A 21,517-nucleotide genomic window follows, 5' to 3' on the forward strand; every position below is an offset into this window, starting at 1 on the left:
AAGTTGCAGTCGACTTGGAGGCACATAACAACAACAACAACAACAACAGGGATGCCTGTTGCAGGAGAAAGCTTTAACAAGGATCTCATTCTCAACCCAGCAGCAAAAAAGGGGGTAAGGGGTCGTGGGGACCCTGCACTTCTGAATCTGCCACTACACCACTGCTTCTGAGTTAAACTCGGACAAGGGTCGTGCTCTGGCTGCCGCCGGATCGCGCCCACTTCAGGCATCTGTGACAGCTGCAAGCAGGCGGATACCTAGAGCACAGGCGCCTGCGCAGTGGGGAATGAGAAGTCTCCCCCAGGTTTTGCCCTCCGACGGGCAGAGGCCGTTGGGAGGGCTTGGAGAAAGGGGCGGGGGATAAGAGGGAGGGGGCGGAGTGCTCCGCATCCGGGTCCCTTTCCCGATGTGGTGTCCCAGCTGGGCTTTGAGCGGCGTTTGTGATTGTGAAGCGGCCGTCGGCGTTTGTGATTGTGAAGCGGCGGTCAACGTTCGGAGCCGCGCAGACTCTTCCGCCGGCGCACAGGCAGCAGCGCAGCAGCAGCAGCTCCTCTGGGTGAGTAGCTGGTTGGGTTCTCTCTGCTCCTTTGTCCTCTGCGGAGGGGCTCGGGGCTGATTCCAGCCGGCCACAGTCAAAACGGGAGGGAGGATTGTAAGAAGGAAAGGGGGGGGGAATTGAGTTGTTTCCAGTCTCCCCTGCAAAATGGGGGCTGCTGTTTTGAGTCTTTTTCGTGCCATAAATAAAGGAACAAATGGAAATGGGTTTTTTTTTAATTTCATTATATGCCACCCCTCCCCGCTTGCTTGCTTGCTGTGCTGCATAGACCTACAGCAGTTCCTTTGTGTGACTTACAGCAAAGGGGGGTGCGTTGCCTGCCCCTGTCTCCTTATTTTCCCCACTTGCAGCACCTATAGGGGTTTGGGATGTGAGGTCTTAATGAGGGGAGGGGACACAATAGGGTGCCAACCTCCCCTTGTTCTTTCTTTCCCTCCCCATGGAGAAAGGCGTCTGTCTGGGATTTCTTTGGTTCAAGCCAGTGAAGGTGTGGGTGTGGATTTGGGGGTGGCGGGGCTGTTGCTGTGGGTGTCTGTGGGGTATCAGATTGGGGCGTCTCTGGACCTCTTCTTCAAAGGGAGGGGGAGCTGGGAGCTGCTGGGTGGTCCTTTCTACAGACTCGCAGTCCAGCCTTTGTTTGGGGAGGGCTCTGATCTACGGGGCAGCTGGCCAGAAAGCTTTGTTCCTATGACAAAGCCCGCCCGCCCGCCAGTTCTGTGGGGCTGGTGAGGATGGGGTGCGTATTGTGGATGTGGTTCTTCCATGAGGCTGTGTGTGTGTGTAGGGGAGTCACATCTATGGGGCAGTGAGGAGATGTGGGGAGGAGTTTGGGGAGTAGTGGATGTATTTCTTCCATGGGGGCAGAGTCGGCGGGTGAGGGGAGTCCTGTCTATAGGGCTGTGTGGCGATGTGCTGAAGTCATTTTTGGAGTGTATGGAACTTGGGGTACAGGGGCTCCAGTCTTAATGTGCTCCCTGCAACTGACTCTGAGGAGTTATGGGCCCAAGGAGGAGTAAAGCTGGACGACGGTGTCCTTTCCCAAGGCTTCTGTGGGATGGGGGGGGGATGGAGCCAAGAAGGCCTTTTCTGTGGGGCTGTCTGAAAATGGGATGGTGGAGTAGATGAGGCGACATCCCTTCTGTAGGGCTCTGTGGAGCCGGCATGCATGGGATGATGGCTGGCGAGGCCATGGGAAGTGGGAGATCTCCATCCTCTGCCTGGCACCCTGTGGGGCAATGGGAGGTGTTGTTCCCTATGGGGTTATTCAGCACATGTATGTGTGGAGGTTGGAGCTGGGAGGGCATGGAGATGTGTGTTTGGAAATGATGTGGCATTTCTTAGTTCAAATGCCAAGACATCTCGGCAGTGGGGGGTGTTAAATGGGGTTCTTGAAGTATGGACATTTCTGCCGGGCGTTTGCAGAGACTTTGTATAGACCAGCTGGATTTGTTAATGTCTGTTAACATGGACAAGCCAATGGTGTTAGCTTCTCCCCTGATGCTGGCCTCCACACCACACTCCCTTTTGCAAATATCAAAGGAGGTGCCAAAGCCTTTGCATCGTTGTCCTGTGTGAGTAGGACCTTTGGTGACTGATTTTGATTGCATATTTCTCTTGACTGTCTTCTCTCCGTCCTTTTTCATTTGTAGTTCCTGATCGTGCGTGTAACGTGCTTAGCAACACGCAGAGCTGGCTTTGTGGCTCCACTTGCAGGACTCCTTCAAAATGCAGAGTGTGCTTTTCCTGCTGCCTTCGTAGTCCTGGCTTTTGTGTTTTGGTGTCTCCAGTTCCCATAGATTCCTCCCTTTTGTCAAGTTTTCCTTTATGTCTTCTCTTTTTTTTGCATGTACGTAGCTGGGGATTTCTCTTAAAATATTTCTTAAAAGTATGTTATTCTAAAAATAAAATTTTAAAAATCAGGCTTGTAATTTTCTTTGGAGAGTTGTACAAAAATGTTTACAGTGTTAACTGTAGTGGTATTCAATTCCAGATCTCTCACTTGCCTTCCTCCTTGTTTGTAGCTGACTTCTGTGTACACAGCCGCACTGTTAATTTGAGACTAGATGTTTTGAGGAAATTAAACATTAATGCGTACAGCATAGAGCAGATATGTAGCTGATTTAACAGAATGGTGAGTTAATTTTCAAACTTCAACCACTTCTGAGCTTTTTTGTTTATAAGGGTCAATGTGAATTGTTGAATATTTTAATGTAGACTTCTCTGAAACTGAGAGGTTCTGGAAAGCTGGTGTGTATAATACAGTGGTTCCCAAACTGTGTCCTTGAGCTTCATTCAGGTGGTCCACAGTGCATCTGTAGATTCATGATTGAAGATGGGAGATGGTACATCCATCAGATTAAATATTTACAAATGATTTTTAATGGTATTCTTATTGCTTCTTGTGTTCTGTTTTATTGTATTGCAGTTTGAATTTTATGGAATTCAAATTATAATACAGTAAAATACAATATATAAGAAATAAAATGCAATTTTAGCACAACATATTACAATTAAACCAGAATTATCACTAGAAGCTAAAATGATGAAAGTGAGGTTATCATACTTTGGACACATCATGAGAAGACATGATTCACTAGAAAAGACAATAGTGCTGGGGGGAAAAAGAAAGGAGTAGAAAAAGAGGAAGGCCAAACAAGAGATGGATTGATTCCATAAAGGAAGCCACAGACGTGAACTTACAAGATCTGAACAGGGTGGTTCATGACAGATGCTGCTGGAGGTCGCTGATTCATAGGGTCGCCATAAGTCATAGTTGACTTGGAGGCACATAACAGCAACAAAATTACAATGGCTAAAACAGACAGAAAAATCTTTTAGTGGTCTGCCAAGACCCTCAGCAATTTTCAAGTGGTCTGTAGGGGGAAAAGTTTGGGAACCACCTAAATTGTCGTTAAGAGGCAGAACTGGTGAATTTCTCCCCTCTGCCATGAACTCACTTGGTGCTCTTAGCTGAGCCATTACCACTGTGCCTCAGTCTTCCCATCTGAAATATGGGAGACAATATTTTTGTACATTGCCCTGTGGCTATAAGGTGAAGGGTGGAATATAAATATTCATAAGATGAATCGTCCTAGATCAGACCAGCGGCCCATCTAGTCCAGTATCCTGTTCTCACAGTAGCCAACCAGATGCACATGCGAACCCCACAAACAGGACTGGAGTGCATCAGCAACTCTCTCCTCATGTGGTTTTCAGCAACTGGTATTTGGGGGCATGCTGCCTCTAACAGTGGAGGTAGACAACTAATAAGTATAAATCATGTATACTTTTATGCAGTATTATGTATTATAATAAATAATATGTATAAATAATACCTGTAAAGATAACAACTAGATAATGCGTGTGATGGACACTTGAAAGTGCTCTAGAAATGTTAAGCATCATCATCTAATATGGGTTGTTATGATCTGATGTAAACTTAGACTGATGAAAAAGGTAATGCACTGGAGAGGTAAAGAGTTCTAATGGTTTAATCTACAAATGGATCTAAACTTAATTATTTGCTTAATATTTAGATTGGGAATGGAAAACCCAATCAGTGCAGCAAAATATTGCAATGTCTCAAAACAGGTGTAAGCAGCAGTTAATATTTTCAGTTCCTTCAGATGAGAGGATCACCGATCCTCAGCATAAAAGAATCAATGGGGAAGATCTGACAGCCTTCCACGTGTGGGGTACGTGCGTCCCCCACATCACCATGCAGTGTCATTGGACATGACACTTCTTCTCTACAACTTGAGTATTGGATCGTCTTCAGAAGGCTTCTACCTGGACTCCTAGGTACATGCCTTGAGCATGTCCAAATGGCTTGCTTTGCGCCAATGTGCAACCCACATTGGCAGATGGCAAGGTATGTGGGTGGCAAGTAGATCTGAGTGAGAAGCACAGCAATGCTTGTGTGAAAACCACTGTCTGGAGGAGGTTTTTTTTCCCACTGCAGGTGCCACTTTCACTGTTTGGCCTAAAGTCCTGAAGCCAAGCCGCTGCTCAGATGAAGCTTGGTTGCCCTATTTGGGCTTGCAAAGGGATGTTCTTCCAGGTCAAGTTGCTAGAGCTTTGTCCACATGGCACCGGTTGGATGCCCACTCTCTGTAGCTTATTCTACTAATTCATTTCTCTCTAATTCATTCATTCCAGACAGTGCAGCTGACATGGTCTATCCCAGTGGTTCCCAACCTTTATGAGTACGGGACCCCCTTTTTAAACTCAAAAATTTTTGTGACCCCCTACATGCTAATTGTTGTAATTTTAGTATCTGTTAATTGAAAAAAAATACATAATGAAGAGTTAAGTAATATTTTTTATTCATCTCAACAACAAATATGATGATATTTATTATCTGCCCTTCACCAGAAAGTCCCAGGGCAGATTACAGAATATAAACAACTTATAACAAAATTTGAAGGATAGTCAACTTAGGTAACTAGGGGCTTAACACACCAACCTCATACACATGTACACACACACACCCAAAACACACACACACAGGAGCTCCCAAAACACACCCATCCACACCCATACGCACAGGCGTGCAGGTGCGCGTGCATACACACACACTCACTTGCTCACCCACCCACCCACCAGAACAGGTCCCTCCCCAAATGAATCTGCTTAGATAATTACTTCTGAAACCCACATTGTGAAGAAGAGTGAAACCAGGCCACATTCACACCATGTATTTATTCTGCTATAATTCCACTTTAAATGCTCATGGCTTCCCCCCAAAAAGCCTGGGAAGTATAGTTTATCAAGGGTGCTGAGAGTTGTTAGGAGGCTCCTGTTCTCCTCAGAGAGCTACAATTCCCTGAGTGGTTTAACATTCCAACGCTTAGGAACCAATCAGCATGAAAGGAAGCATGTTACAGTACCTACTGAAAATAATCTCAGCGGCTGACTCACTTCCTTTCACTCTGATTCACTCCAATCAGCAGAAAAGGCAAGGAAGCAAGTTAGAAGACTCTTCTCAGTGGCGAACATATTCCCCTTTCATGCTAATTGGCCAGTAGGACACTGGAGACCTAGGGGCCCTTCTGGGACCCTGCTTCCAAAAAAGTAAATGGCAAAGACATCCCCACCACCACCATGGAGGACTACACCCTTGTCAGGGAGTAAGTACCACTGAACAGAATGGGCGTTTGCTTCTGAGTGTACATGTATAAGATTGCACTGTTAGTCATCGTGTGAACCCGGCACCTCTCTTTTTGGGGATATAAATGGGCTCCATATTGGGTTTCAGCCAGCACTGCATGGCCAAGATGTTGCCTTTGTGGGAAGCCACAGCTGGGATCTGGGGCACGGCTGACGCCACCTGCCAGCTGACCAGCGTGGGGCGGTCCCCCTGGCAGAAGTTCTTGCAGCAGCGACTGGAGCCCGGGAAGCGGCTGGGGCCAGCAGGCACCATGGCGCAGCTGTACAACTTGCACCCATTCGGCTTGCAGCAAGTGGTGCCTAGCAGGCAGGAGCCGGCACTCTTCTGCTGCGGGCGAGATGCGCTTCTGGTGGCTTGTGTCCCGGGTGCCTGCAAGGTGGAAGTCTTTGCCGTGGGCTGCCCGGAGCTCTGCGAGCCGCTGGGCTCTTTTAATACTCTGGGATGGGTGGTGCGTATGGCGTATAGCGAAGTGGGTAAGTGCAAGCTAGACAAGGTCCCAGAAGAGAGGATTTTATTTGTTTCATTTTTATTCCCTGCACTTCTTTTTCCTACACAGCTGCTCAAGGCTGCATGCAGGTCTCTCCTCCCTTCCCTCCCCCCCCCCCGGGCACGTCAGTTTGTCCTCACGGTGATCCTGTGCGGTAGGATTGCCCAGTGAGCTTCATGGCTGAACCAAGAGTTTTTATGGATCACTGGTTTCTTTCTCTAAGCGAGCTCAAATATGAATCCACCCACCCCACCTCCAGGGAGAAATCTGTCTCATGTACTGAAATCCTGAACATGCATGCTGAAAAGTAAACCCTCTAGTGTAGCAATGGAGAATCTGTAGCCCTCTAGATGTTGCTGGACTGCAACTCCCATCATGCCTGCACTCGTTGGGGCTGACGGGAGTAGGAGTCCAACAATCTCCGGCTAGTAGGCAGGCAGGCAGGCTCTGTCCTACCCGCCTTTGCACTTGCGGCGGCAGCAGCCTTGGCATTTCCTCTGCAGTCTGCACTCTTGTTTGCAGTACTCTTTGTATTGGTTTGCGGCCCCCTGGTTGGGAATCACTGGTCTATCCTGAGCCGCCTCTGCTCTTGGCACACTGTGATCTGGAGGATGATGGCTAATAAATTAGGAATGTTTAGTTGCAGGGAATCCTGTCTCAGTGGAGAGGGCTAGAAAGCTGACCTTCTCTTCCCTCTCAGCTGTGTGATTACTGGACAGTTGTTGTGTTTCACTTCAGCTACTACAGTCTATACAAACAGAAGACTGCATGGAAAAACTGTTCCTTAGCTTCAGGCCATAGATGGTAGGGAGCTGCATTATTGCATTTTGCACTGTTGAAATTTATGCACTCCTTGTACACAGAAGGGTATCAGGGAGAAGGGTTCTAGCCTTGCCTTCTTCCTGGCACGTTGGGTTCCTCTGTGTACAGATTGAGGGAAGAGAAAGCATTCAGACAGACATTTCTCCCACTTGCAGGTTGTAGAGGTAAAGATGGCTTAGATTCCAGGTTGTTGGAAGTCCAGAGCTGATTGGCTTAGAGCAAGTGTGGTGGTGCAACCACAATATAGATACAATAAAACACACAAAAATAAAAAAAAATACATGAGGAAGTGTCTGGTGTAAACAGTCAAGTGGAGTGAGACCCACTGTAGTGTAGTGGTTAAAGTATTGAACTGGGATTTGGGAGACCAGCACTCAAATCCCCACTTAGCCATGAAGCTCAATGGGTGACTTTGGGCCAGTCACTGTCTCTCAGCCTAACCTACCTCACAGGGTTGTTGTGAGGATAAAACAAGCAAGGGAGAACAATGATTCTATGCCACCTTGCGCTCCTTGGAGGAAAGTTAGGCTATAAATGTAATAATAATATTATTACTAGACATGGATCTAGACTGAGCCATTATAGAGGCATATTTATGTTAGTTGCTTTTTTCAGAAAAGTGAGCTCTAAGTGTCTTACAAAGACAAACATTGAAAACAACCTAAAATGTGCATCAGTATGTATAAAAGAGCAAGTCCAACTGAACTCTACCCCTCGAAAAGATAGTATTACTTATTATATTGTGGTCTGCTGACCAGGGTTCTGCTGTCATCTTTAGGCCATGAATTGCAGTGAGCTACAACCATCTCTCTTTTCCCCACATGTGTGTACACACACACACACACACACACATTTTGCACTACTTACTGGAAGTAATGGGTAGGCTCCATTGATGTCCCTAAAGCAATGGTGGGCAACCTGTGGCCCTCCAGATGTTGTTGAGTTCCACTTCCCATCAGCGTGGCTGGGAGTCAGGGATGACGGGAGCCATAATCCAACAACGTCTTGAGGACCATGGCTTCCCCACCGTTGTCCTAATGCAGAGGTTCCCAAATTGTGGTTTGTGAACCAGCAGTGGTCTGTGAAATTCATTCAGGTGGTCCACGGCATGTCCACATTAAATATTCATATTGCTTTTTAATTGTATTTGTATTGCTGCATTTATAGTAGAATGCAAATAGTAATATTATAAAATACAATGTAAAATAAAAAATCAATAAAATCTAGCGCAGCACATTACAATCACTATAACAGGCAGGAAAAAAACCACTAAGCAGTGCACTAAGACCATCAGGAATTTTTGAGTGGTCGTGGTGGGGGCAGGGAAAGGTTTAGGAACCACTGTCATAAAGGGTACAGCAACATCTTGACCCTTGGATGCTGCAGAGAGTCATGGGAGATTGGAGTTCCCATGGACCTCAGCTTTGCAAGATGCCACAGAGATTGTTCAGGCTGTATATGGAGTCCTCTCTGCTCAGAGATAGGAAGTGGGATGTGTGGCAGGGAAGGTCCGTTCCTTTGTTCTGAGACTTCATCAGGGTTTCTGTCTCCAGGCCCTGGAATGTGACGTTGGTGTCCTTGCCCTGTGCCACTTTGGAATTTATTCCAAATCAAACTAAGAGGGCTGCACTCATCCCTGTCCTGCACCGTACTGTGGCTGCTCTGGACTTTATATGAACACTATCTCAGCTTGTTCTTCTGTTGCTTGATGTGACTTTACTGAAGCAAATAAACGCTTCCCTGCTGTCATATTAGTGGATCAGTTGACCACTTGAAGCGCTGGTCCAAAGCTGTATTAAAGATTAACTAAGGGTTCCATGCATCCTTGCACAGTTGAAAGTGAAGTTATAAAACATGCTCTGAGGCCTTGTTTTGGAATGCAAGAGATGTTTTGGTATCCAGTTTCCTTTATATTTACAACAAGAATTTGTTACTCCTTTGATTTGTGTGTGAGATGTATAACGTATGTTCTGGCACCAGCTCAGCTCTATGCAGCCCCCGACACTGCTGGGTTATGGAAATCTTAGGCTCTGTGCCTTTAGCCCACGGACACACAGTAATTTTTGCTGAAAACTGAGACTTGTTTCCAAGGCAATGTGTTTGGGGAAGCAGGGCTGTGGAGTCGGTACGCCAAACCTTCGACTCCGACTCCTCTGTTTTTCTACTGTCCGACTCCGACTCCGACTCTTGACTCCTTCATAAATGGCAAATTTATATTAACTAGTAATAACAAATTTACTGCAGTAAAATGGTAGCACAAGGCATTTCATCACCACCACGTGAATCATCAGGCTAGATTGATAGAACATAAAATATATTCATTTGATTGAAATTTCTGAACAAGAAAACTTTCCTAAATTCCTATTAAAGTTTTTATTTTGAAGCCGGAGTCTGAGTCAGTATTTATTTATTTATTTTTATTTCAATTTATATACCGCCCTTAGCAGAATAGCTCTCAGGGCGGTGAACAAACAGGATAAAATACAATATATCATAATAAAAATCATAAAAACATATACAAACAAACAAACAAAAAAAAAAACACTACAAAAACACAATACGACAAAAATTAAAAAATACGGACTCCGACTCCACCCAAAATTGCTTCCGACTCCATGACTTCGACTCCGACTCCACAGCCCTGTGGGAAAGGACCGTAACTTGGTGGCAGAGCATCTGTTTTCGCATGCCAAAGGTTTGATGTTCAGTCCCGGGCATCCCCAAGCAGGGCTGTGAAAGATTCCCTGTCTGAAAACCTGGAAGAGCTGCTGATAGCCTGTGGAGACAACCCTCCACTGGATGAACCCAGTGGTTTGACTCGGTATGAGACAGCTTTCTTTGTTGAGCTGGTGTGTCAGAGTAGGTGGAGTCTCCATTGGTCATCTCACCTTAACCATCTAAGAGCACACAAGAAACACATTCTCTCTAGTATTGTAGTCAGACCATTGGGTCAGTCTTACTCAGTATTGTCTACACTGACTGGCAGTGGCTCTCCAGGGTCTCACGCAGGGAGTAGTCTCTATCTGGAGATGCCAGGGGCTCATCCTGAGACCATTTGCTGGTAGCTTCTAGCTATTGAACATGCTCCATATGCTTTGGCACAGCCTGGAGAGAGTTTGTGAGCATTACGTATATGTATGTACTGCCTTCAAGTCGATTCTGACTTATGGCAACCCTGTGAATAGGGTTTTCATGAAGTTGAGAGGCAGTGACTGGCCCAAGGTCACCCAGTGAGCTTCATGGCTATATGGGGATTCAAACCCTGGTCTCCCAGGTCATAGTCCAACACCTTAACCACTACACCACACTGGCTCTCTAGTGACCATTAACAACAAAGGATAGTTTTGCACCTTAAGGGCAGCCTTTCTCAGAGTAGTCCCCTCCAGGCCTTTCAGACTCCAACTCTCCATCGCCATTGGCCCTGCTGCTTAGGGCTAATGGGAGTTGTGACCCTCCAGCTTTTGTTGGCCTTCAGCACCCTCACCCCTTGCTTGAAGGTGCCTGTAGGATGCCTTGTCATCTTTCCTACAGCAGAGTAAGTTTGGGGGCATGAACGTGGTCACTGAAGGAGACAGAAGCCTGAGTTGCTTGTTGCTCTTGTGGAAATAGTGTTAACTTCTAGGGAAGCGCTGCTGGCTTGCCTGCTCCACTGTGTTCAACTTGTACAAGTTGCAGGTGAACAAGAGCTCCTGAAAACACCAATTGTCTCCAGTATTCTTTCATCAGTAGGAAATGGACCTCATACAAAGCTGTCCCCGGAACCCCCTTTCACCAGATGAATGAGAAACGGAGGAATCAACACAGCGTCACTGTTGGTCCGTTCCATGCCACAACACTCCCGATTGAGGAGTTTCAAGGTGTGTCACCCAGCTGTTCTTTGCCCCAGCATCTGAGGATCCAGTGTAAGCAATATATATCGAAAAGGAAGCAGTATATTGATTCATGTAGTACCTTACTGTGTTTTTCACTGTTGGTGAAGTATTGATAGTGTCTACACAGAACCCTTTTCCTGTTGGGGAATATATTAAAAGCAGGCACATCATAAAATTCACACAAATGAGCCAGTTAGCTTATCTTTATTCTTTGTTTGCAAAAGATACTGTGGCAGGTGCTGTTGTCTACAGCTTTGCGACAGTACACAAGAGTTAACCCTTTCCCTTCAGTAGCGTAGAGGAAGAAGAGGGCAGTTTGTACAAAACCAGCCACTGGACAGAGGACAAGTAGATACAACAAACTATTGAAAGGAAAGTAATATCAGTGTAAATCTCGGGAGAGACTAGCAGCACTATTTGCCATTGGCTTGAGCTCTTGTGATGCCATGGAATATTCATAAATATTCTGGGGGGGGGAGGAAGGAGCCGGGCACAGAAATCTGAAAAATTGTCACAAGTGAAATGGGCAAGACTGGAGATAGTTGAGGGGCAAATGGCTATAAAGGGAGTGGAGCGGTAGAGGTGCCCATGGCTGAGGGACAGAGTATGAAGAAAGTTGCGGAGGTGCTGAGGAATAGGGGGCTGAGGGAAATCTCAAGCAGGGTCTAGGGACAAGAAGGCATCTTTGTGACTGATGTGCAGAGCGACAGTGAGATTTTCCAGAGCCAGAGCTCTTGTGGACTGGAGAGCCACGGGTCTAAAGAAGCAGAGTGGATTAAGTTTTACATGTTAATAATATCTATGAAAGCTTACGCCATAATAAATCGGTTAATCTTTAAGACTCCATTGTTTATATTAATAACAATAATAATTCTTCAAAGTACTAGACCAGACCTTTGGCTGGAGGTCTTTGGTTACATAATATTTGCATTAGCCTTGGAGTCATCTTGGGACAAGAAGTCCACAGAATGAATCTCTTGGCCTGGCCAGAATCAGCTGAAATCAAACCAAGCAAAACCCAAGCTTCCTAAAATGGTGTTTAAGAACTTGAGTCAGGCTTGCATCAATCCTCTCTTGGGGCTGATTTAGGCACAGTGTTGCCGTGCTGGATGTGGCATTATGTCAGCCTTCCTTACTTCAACTTGCAAGCACTGAAAAAGTTTACAAAACTGTCTTTGAATGAATGAAAGCTTTCCGAATCCAACCTGAGCACTCCTCTCCCCAGTCGGCTCCTGTCCCTTTGGCTGCAAAAGCAAGTGGTGTGCATCTTGATTTATATGGTGAGCAAATCTATCTCTGTCTCTGTGAGCAAAGATAAAATGTAAATGAAGCAGGTGTGATTGCTGCTCAGAATACACAGCTGCGACCTGGGATATATGACTGCACAGTTTTTGCCAGATAAGCTAACATATGGCCCAGCTGCCATGAAATTGCCCAAGCTTCTCCCTGCTAATATCAGAAGCATTTCCCTTGTGATTGTGCACACACCATGCCCAGAGTTCAGCCCTTGGGATCTTGGGTAGAGTCCTCCATCTAAAACTATGGAGACCTGTTGCCTGTACAGACAGGACTGGGTTAAAAGGGCCAATGGCCTGACCTGACAAAAAGGTGGCTTCCTGCATTTGACTATAGTGGGTGAGCCATTGTCTTTTTAGCTTAACCTACCACACAGGGCGATTGTTGCAATGTACATGAGAGAGCAAGGGGAGCCATGTATGCCTACCTGAGCAGGGGTGGGTAAATGGAACAAATAAAACATGCAGAGAGCTTAGTTGGCTTGCATCACGTTCATCCAGTGTGCTTGAGCCTCTTGGGCAGAATCTGCAGCCTGAAATTGGTGGGGGCTGGCCTAATGCCACCATCCCACCCACCCTCCTTGAGCAGAGTAACTGGGAAGAGCTGCATGTAGGTGAAGTTATGCTATGTGACATGGCCAACATCAGGCACAACTGGGCCCTTGTACACCAGCCTGCCCAGGGCCCACCCGCCCGCTCCACCTACCTCTCCCGTTGCTTCATGTCGACTCCCTGCATGCTGCGTGCATACCTGCCATCAACCAAGATGCCGATTGGAGCATCACCCCCTTATAGAAGCCTCCATCACCATATTGGTTGATGGTAGGTATGCGTGTGCAGCGTTCACAGCAATCACGGCAACGGGGAAAGTAGGTGGATCATGTGAATGGGTATCTTGGGCCCGCATGGTCTGTATTGGGGGGCTGGGAGCTCCCTCTCTGTGATCTGCAGAAGGGTTGGGAGTTGATGCTGCCATGTATTGTGGAATGGGAGTGCTACCCTTCCACCCTAAGGAGAGGCTCCTATGAGCTGCAGGGGCCCTCAGCCAGGGCCCAACCTGGCCATCCTCTGGTGCCAGCCCTGCTAGGTGACCACAGCCCACCCACTTAGCAGCAGCACTCTCCAACTTTGTGGGTGGGGCAGTAGTAGCTTCCTCCATCCTTCTCCAGTGAGGAGCCAAAACCTTTTGGAATGGGACCAACCCGGAAATTGCTCAAGAAGGGCAACATCTTAGCCAGCAGCAACTTGTTACTTTGCTGCTTCATAAGAACACCCCTGCTGGATCAGGCTGAGGGCCCATCTAGTGCAACACTCTGTACTTGGTAGCCAACCAGGTGCCCCAGTGAGAACCCCATAAGCAGAAACTGAGTGCAACAGCACTTTTCCCCACTTGTGAGTCCCAGAAATTGGCCTCAGAGGCATACCACCTGCAACAGTGGGGATAGAACTTAGCCATTCTGGCTAGTAGCCATTGGTAGCCTTATCGTCCATAGTTTAAGTTTGTGCTGTGCACTTCTTTTTTTGTCTGTTCCAAATCTTCCAACATTCAGCTTCGTTGAATGTCCCCGAGCTCTACTGTTATGTGAGAGGGAGAAAACCGTGGCGCTCTCTGCTTTCTCCACACCATGCATACTACAACTGATGCATTGGTTTCTCTCTCCCTTTGCCTGTTATTTATATATATATATATACACACACACACACACACACACACACACACACACACATAATTAGCTGTGCAGATGTTAAACACCCCATTAACTGTAGATGGAGGCATAAAAAGAGCTGCACACTTCAGTACAGCCTAGTAAGTCAACAAACTGTTCTCTGGTTCTGAGATCTTGCAGTTTGCTCATGTGCTGATGTCCGAGCATAGGTAAATTCAGCTTTATCTTGCCTTTCATATTTTTTGCTCTAAACCAGGATAAAACCCCCCACACCGTTCATTCTTTTATTTACTGGTGAGCAATACCTTTACATATTGGCCAGCTTCAAAAGAGCTACTACAGGTGTGCCCGGTGGAATTCTTGACTCTGTTTTCCCCCCCTTTTTCAGAGTGGTAGGCACGCACCTCTTATCGCAAACCGCTTAGGGAACTCTCTCCCTTTTCAAATCTCATTTGCAATCTGGCACGGGCAACTCCTGTTCAAAGAAACACAGGTCCAACCTCCCTTGGGTGTAGTTGCACGTTTCTTCAGATCCAGCCTGTGGTGTGAAGAATTTTGATCCACACTGGCCTTGGCCAACCTGGTGCCCTCCAGAGTATTGAGTGCAACTCCCTTTAGCCGTGCTGGCTGGGGCTGATGAGAGTTGCAGTCCAAGATACTTGGAGGGCACCAGCTTGGGCTAGGGTGATCTACATAATTGATAGGCAGCAAGCAAAGGAACAAGCCCTCTCAGTACAACTTGGTGAAGGGCCATGAATCAGTGGTAGAACATCTGCTTTGCATGCAGAAGGCCACATTTTAGTGGCTGGCATCTCCAGGTAAGGCTGAGAGTCCTGCATGAAACCCCGGAGAGCTGCTGCCAATCAGTGTAGACCATAATGAGCTGGATGGACCAATAGTCTGACTTGGTATAAGGCAGCTTTTTGGTTCCTAAGTGCTTGCAAGTGGTGCTTGTTTGGGTGGTGGTATTTTATTTATAAAAATGCTTGTATGCTACAATTTCATTTTTTTTAAAAATCAATACATACAACAAAAACTGCACCAAAAATTAAAATTGCAGATTGCCTGCTAGCTGCTACAGAAAATATTTTTCTTAATTTGCCTGCAAGAGAAACTTTTTCAGCAAATTTTCAAAGGGTAGTATAGAAGATGCTTGCTGAATCTGTACTGGAAGAGCATCCCACAGAACATTAAAGTCTCTGTTTCTTTGGTCAAATGAACCTCACCAAGTCAGTGGGATAATCGGAGATGCTCCTAGAGATGATATTGGTGATCTGGCTGGGATATAAGGCTCCAGGTGGTCTTGAAGCTACCCTGGACCTAAGTTGTTCAGGTCGTTGTAAAAAGTTTTTTGATTTTTTAATTGTAGTTGTATTAAGGAGGGAGAGCCAGTGTGGTGTAATGGTTCAAGTGTTGGACTATGACCTATGATCTACTGGATCGGCATTCCTGTTTTCCCAGAGGCCAACCATATGCCTATGGGATGCTTGTAATCAGGACCTGAGTGCCACAGTGCTCTCCAAGAGGTCCTCCACCTGTGTTCCAAGGAAATTATTGTGGGCAAATAATTGAAATGAATTTGGTTTAACAAGGATAATAAGCAGGAGAAAATGTCATGTACTCTGGTGTAGTGGTTAGAGTGTTGTCTCTGCCTCTCAGCCTCAGAGGAAGGCAATGGTAAACCACCTCTGAATACTGATTACCATGAAAGCCATATTCATAGGGTCGCCATAAGTTGGAATTGACTTGAAGGCAGTCCATCTCCATTTCATATTAAGGAGGGGAAGGAAAGAAAGGGGGGAACCTGTCAGCTCACTTTAAAAGAAATATTAAGCATCTATGCATCCATTTAGTTTACACATCTGGATCAATGTGTGCCATCCAAATGTCCAAATATGTATCCAGATGAAGTTGGTGTTTATGGAAGGTACGCCGAAATGCTGCAAAGGCATTTATGTCCTCAGACCATTGCATAATAGTTGGCAAGTATTTGTCCTTCCAGGCTCGAAGTATGAGTCTCTTAGCCACCATTAGGACTGTTGCCCTGCCGTTAAGCCCCATATAACAGGGATATAATTTAAAAATACATGGACACCTTGCAAAATTCAAGGGTTTCACCAATGCACAGTTAATATGGGCAACAACTTCAGACCAAAGAGAATCACTAGAAGTGCCCACATGGTATGTATCAATGAGGCATTTCCAGCACTGTATGCAATTCATACCAGGATCTTCAACCTGGATTAGCATTACCACCTTCGTACCTGACTTGACATGGCTTTCCTGACTGATGGAAAGGCTGTCCCATATCTGGTTAGCTGGCTACGACCCTGGAGCAGAGCAGTTGTGCCTGTCAGTTACAGCCCCTTTTGCTTTGTCAGGGCTCTTACACTGTGTACTAATTTCCAGCCTCCTTGCAGCTGTCTGTCCTCTTTGCAGCCAGTGGGATTCGGGGTTAGTGGAGCTCTCTCTTTGATCGCTTCTATTATTGCGTGCTTATCTTTGAGCTTTTTAGGGCTTTTTAACATTTTGCTTGTTTTTAAAACTCGCAACTTCACAGATGTCCATCTCCGTTCAGATGTCCAGCTTGCTGTAAGTTGTGGTCTGATCTTAATCCAAGTGCAGAAATTGGGCTGGGAAAGAGGGCAGGAGTCTAGCCAGAGGGTCCAGCAATTTCCACTTGTGATAGAACTGAGGCTTGACTGGGTGCTGGATTTATTTGAAGAGGTTGACTTGAAAGACACAGAAGCTTGCAAGTTGATTATAACTGCAAAACTCACTTGGTTTCATATGCTAACAAAAAAGTGAACGAGTGTTTGTGGTAGAGAAAGGCGTCACGTTTTACCTCTGTGTTTGTGTTACTGACTGTCTCACAGAATGGAGAATAGTTAAAATGTAGTTTCCTTTACAACTGCATGGCCAACTGAACCTATTTGTTTAGCAAATATGGTACCTGTTTTCTTATATATACATCTCAGATGCTTTTTAGTTGAACTGAAATAGTTAATATTTAGGAATCAGAGTGGATAAAAACCTAGAATCATAAGATGAAAAAAACTCTTGATTTTTTTAAAAGTGTCTGTTTTCAGTATAACCAGGTTTAAAATTAAATCTGACTTTACTAGTTGTCTCTAAATAAGTCTTATCAGAATAGACCCATTGAAATCAATGGAATTGACTGACATAGGCTGCAATCCATGTTTACTCAGAATCAAGCTCCATTGGGTTCAATGGGACTTACTCCCAGGTAAGTGTGTATTGGATTGCAGCCTTAATGGGTCTACTTAGAGTATGACTGAGATACAATCCAATATTCAAACATATTAAAAGTCTACATTTATAACTTTTTTCAATCTAACAGCAGATTGAGTTAAAACATTGAGATTTTTTTAAAAGGAAAAATATCTAGTCTGCTAACCTCCTTGACTGTGTGCTTTCCATTTTATAGGCAATTCTGTATTCTAGGTTAATCCCCCCCCCGCAAATATCTCTAGCAGGATTCTGTTGCTAAATCCCCAATACAAGAGGTGTTTGGTTCACTCTCTTGGCACATCATGAAGCCCTAAGTTGTGTAGTGGAATGTTAGCTGATCTATTTCCATCTGGCATTATCCTCTTGCAAACAGAGGGGATCTCGTTATAAAAACTGCATGATTTGACAAACTCCTGTTAATGATGAATTTGTTTCAGCTTGGTTTGCATTTTAATGAGAGCCTACCTAATTTGCACTTTCCAAAACAATATGCAAATCAAAACACAACAATCCTTTGAAAATTTGCGCTTCTCTGAATTTTTGTGAGGCAGGTCTGGAAAATGTATACAAAAATGTGTATATTAGGAAGGAGCATACATAAAAATGCATATATTAGTGGAAAGAATATTAGGGGAGACTGCAAAAACTTGTATACTAGGCAAAACTAGAGGAAGATGCAGGATATAAATTTAATTAATAGAAATAGTAAAAATAATGATATTGCATACAAAAATGTGTATATTAGGAGAAATGCACCCTAAAATGCTGACAAATTTTCATGAGGACTTTAAAAAAAAAAACTTTGGTTGTGGTACGCTGAATGAAGAATTAGAAAAATTAAGAACACTGGAAAAAACAGAAATTGACACATTCATCCTGACCCCTGCAATGTGGCCTTTCCTCACAGTGTCAAGATTCTGGGCTGAAGCTAATGCACAAACAAACCTAGTTCTGTGGCCCCTCTGGTCTTGCGATGTCACCGTTTGGTGTTTTATCCAGGCCAACTGGGACTATTTGTCCCTTTGTTGCCCGGATTCCGCGAGTGCACTTTTAGCCAGCGAGAGACTTCTTCTGAGATCCCTGCATCCACCTTTGGCTGGAACATGGACTGTGGAGTTATATAAGCTTGACGATATGCAAATCTGTAGCGTTCAGGAAGTGAAATGGATTGTCCTAGCTGGGATTCTTGTGTAGAAATATTTTGACTGGCGCATTGTGCGTGCTCTGCTCAGTTATGTAATTCTAATCTGTAGGATGAAAAGTAAGTGGATGTTGTAACTGTGTTGCAATGATCTCTTTGGTTTATGTCAATGTTTTTGGCTTGGTCACGCCCCGTCTTATTATCGTTTTTTTCTTTCCGTGGTGTATATGTGTTGTTGGCAGGGGGACTGTGAGCAAATGGAATTGGGTTGGCACTTGTCTTGTTTTAAGAAGGGGGGTCAGCACTGAATACTTGTTTTGGCAGCATACCTTGTAGACATTGTATACAGTTACACTCCTGTGTCAAGGATCCACCCTTCTGGTTCATGCTTCTTATTTATTCAGTGCACTTGATAGAATGGCACGAGCTCTCTGCCGCGCAAAGCATACAATCTAAACTTTTGACCCTGGACTGGGAGATAAACTATTGCTAAATTTATGGTAGCATATTTTTTTAAAAAAAATGCATAGTTCCCATCCCTCTCTCGTCCAGAGCAACATGAAACTCTTCTGATTTTTGAAGCCACAACTGTTTCTGGCTTGGGTCCGTTTGAGCTGGAATTGAATCAATATTGCTGCTCTGAATGCTTATGGCTTGTGAACAACCTCCTATCTAGGCTTGTAAAACTTTGGGATGACTGCAAGTGAAGGTTGGAGCAGAACTCTCCCCATCTGGAAGGTGATTCAAATGCAATGGAAGTTAAATCATGTAATAGAACTCTGATGGCAGTTCCTAAGAGCCTCAATGTGTGGTTGTTTTCGGTGCTACTACCCTATATGTGTATGATAATGTTGAGAAATCTGGAAATACCCACAACTTTCAAATCCACATTTCTTCTTTCTTTTTGGAGTTAACTGCTGAGAGAGAGAGAGAACTTGAAAATTAAAAAGTGCTTTCTTTGAGTTGTTTCTGGGAATGCCATAAGACTTTATCATCTTTGTGGTTTATGTCTTGACGGCTGTATAAAGCAGCTGTTTCTAAACTTGTGATATCTGAAGCACACTCCCCCACCCCGCTGAATTAAAACTTTGCTCCTTGCAGCCAAAAAAAAGCTTTTATTTTTAAAGTGTGTAACAGTAACATTGCCGTGCCCTTGGAAGAACCAATCCTTTGTGTAGGGAAGAAGAATAGGAAGCTACTTTTATAGCTGTCTAGCCCAGTCAAGGAAGGGCCGCAGCTCAGTGATAGAGCATCTGATCTGCATGCAGCAGATCCGCAGTTCAGTCCTCACTGGCTTCTCAAGGTAGGGTTGAGAAAAGACTGTCTGCCTGAAACCATGGAGAGCAGTTGGCAGTCATTGTGGACAAAGCTGAGATAGATGGGGCAGAGATCTGGCTTGGTATAAGGTGGATTCCTATGTTCCTAATCTCTTCTGAATGGCAGTGGCTCTCCAGAGCATCAGTCAGAGGCCTCTCCCATTTTCTGCTACGTGATCCTTTGAACTGGGGGACGCCAGGGGTTGAACCTGGGTCACTCGGCATGCAAAGTTCATGCTGTTCCACTGCTACGGTCCCTTCTCATTTCTGCATGAAACAGTGATGAGCACATGCCTGCTGACTAGAACAAAGCAAATCCAGGGCAGGAACTCATGCAGACATGCAACAGTCAACCTCCTCCATATGAAATTAATTCAGTGTGTGTCTGTGCCCATGTTTTCCTTCTTAGAACCTTAAGAAAAAAGCAGAAAGCTTTGATGCAAGTTGTATGTCAAGCTAGGGAGTCGCCTGCCTTTGGGGGAGGCTGAGGCTAGTGAAGAAATTTCCTCCGCAGTGGGTAGAGTTTGTAAAAGGCTAGCCACACAATTAAATGTGGAAGCTCCTTCTTAGGATGGGATGGGAATTGGAGTCCAACATCATCTGGAAGGTGCCACATTGGATCTCCCTTCAGGGTAATGAAGGGAGGGCTTTTTAGCTGCAGCAGTGTGGCTCGATTCTTCTGGCAATGTTGATTATGGGAACATTTGGGGGAGGGCCTTGTTTTTGGCTGCAGACTTCCTCTGTTTTGAAAAAAGTTGCTGGCAAAACCATGAAGGGCTCTAATTCCTTCTAATGAGATCAAGGGCTTAATAGCTTAAAATGCTTAGAAAATTGCAGAGATTATCTTAGCCCTCCCTGCCTTCCTCCTCTTCTCTGTTTGTTTTTGTGTTTGCTAAATTTATACCTCAGAAGGAGCCCGCAGCGGCAAACAAAAACACTAAAAGCACTTTAAAACATCTTCAAACAAAACATGTTTGAAAAATATTAAAACAAAACATCTTTTTAAAAAAGCTTTAAAAGGTAAAGGTGTCCCCACACTTATAGTGCGAGTCGTTTCCGACTCTTAGGGTGATGTTTTGCGACATTTACTAGGCAGACCATATATATGGGGTGGGATTGCCAGTTCCTTCCCCGGCCTTTCTTTACCCCCCAGCATATGCCGGGTACTCATTTTACCGACCACGGATGGATGGAAGGCTGAGTGGACCTTGACCCCTTTTACTGGAGATTCGACTTCCTCCTTCCATTGGAATCGAACTCCGGCCGTGAGCAGAGCTTCGGCTGCGTTACCGCCGCTTACCACTCTGCGCCACGGAGGATCTAAAAAAGCTTTAAATCATCTGAAAAAGCAACTCCAACACAGATTGGGATAAGGTCTCTGCTTAAAAGCCTTGTTGAAAGAGGAAGGTCTTCAGTAGGTGCCGAAAAGAAACTGGAATGGTTTTTATTTAATATTTAAGGGGAGGGGGAAATTCCAGAGTGTCAGTGCACAATGTTAGAGGTCCGCTTTTCAAATGTGATAGCATGGGGGTGCCAGTGTAAACAAACAGCCTGCATTCTTAATTGGAACAGTCATGTAAATTCCGCTCACCAGTGGTGAATACATTTTCCTCCCTAGTGAGCAGACAAAGTAGCAAATGTACTTGCACCGCACCTCAGTTATTCAGTTCTTTGCTATTGAAGGAACCTAAGCCTAGTCCTTGTTGTCATGATGGTTATGTGCCTTCAAGTCAATTTCGACTTATGGCGACCTTAACAATCAGCAACCTCCAAGAGCATCTGTCATGAACCACCCTGTTCAGATCTTGTAAGTTCAGGTCTGTGGCTTCCTTTATGGAATCAATCCACCTCTTGTTTGGCCTTCCTCTTGTTCTACTCCCTTCTGTTTTTCCCAGCACTATTGTCTTTTCTAGTGAATCATGTCATCTCATTATGTGTC

The 21,517-nt window shown here is 45.1% G+C and overlaps 1 protein-coding gene across 5 annotated transcripts in view; it reads left to right on the plus strand.

The window, feature by feature from the left end:
- The first annotated feature begins 369 nt into the window (after positions 1–369).
- The window catches only part of RNF24 (ring finger protein 24), a 75,605-nt gene continuing 54,457 nt past the window's right edge, over positions 370–21,517 (plus strand). For 2 of the 5 annotated variants that reach the window (XM_061583481.1, XM_061583477.1), the window contains exons 1-2: positions 370–556; positions 2,578–2,687. Coding sequence is in view for 2 of the 5 variants with exons in the window: in XM_061583477.1 (XP_061439461.1) it covers positions 2,685–2,687 (3 nt within the window). In the remaining 3 variants the exon portion in view is untranslated. The other 3 variants (XM_061583480.1, XM_061583482.1, XM_061583478.1) reach the window with 3 other exon arrangements.

This window comes from Rhineura floridana, chromosome 9, assembly GCF_030035675.1.
Source record: "Rhineura floridana isolate rRhiFlo1 chromosome 9, rRhiFlo1.hap2, whole genome shotgun sequence".
Lineage (NCBI taxonomy): Eukaryota > Metazoa > Chordata > Lepidosauria > Squamata > Rhineuridae > Rhineura > Rhineura floridana.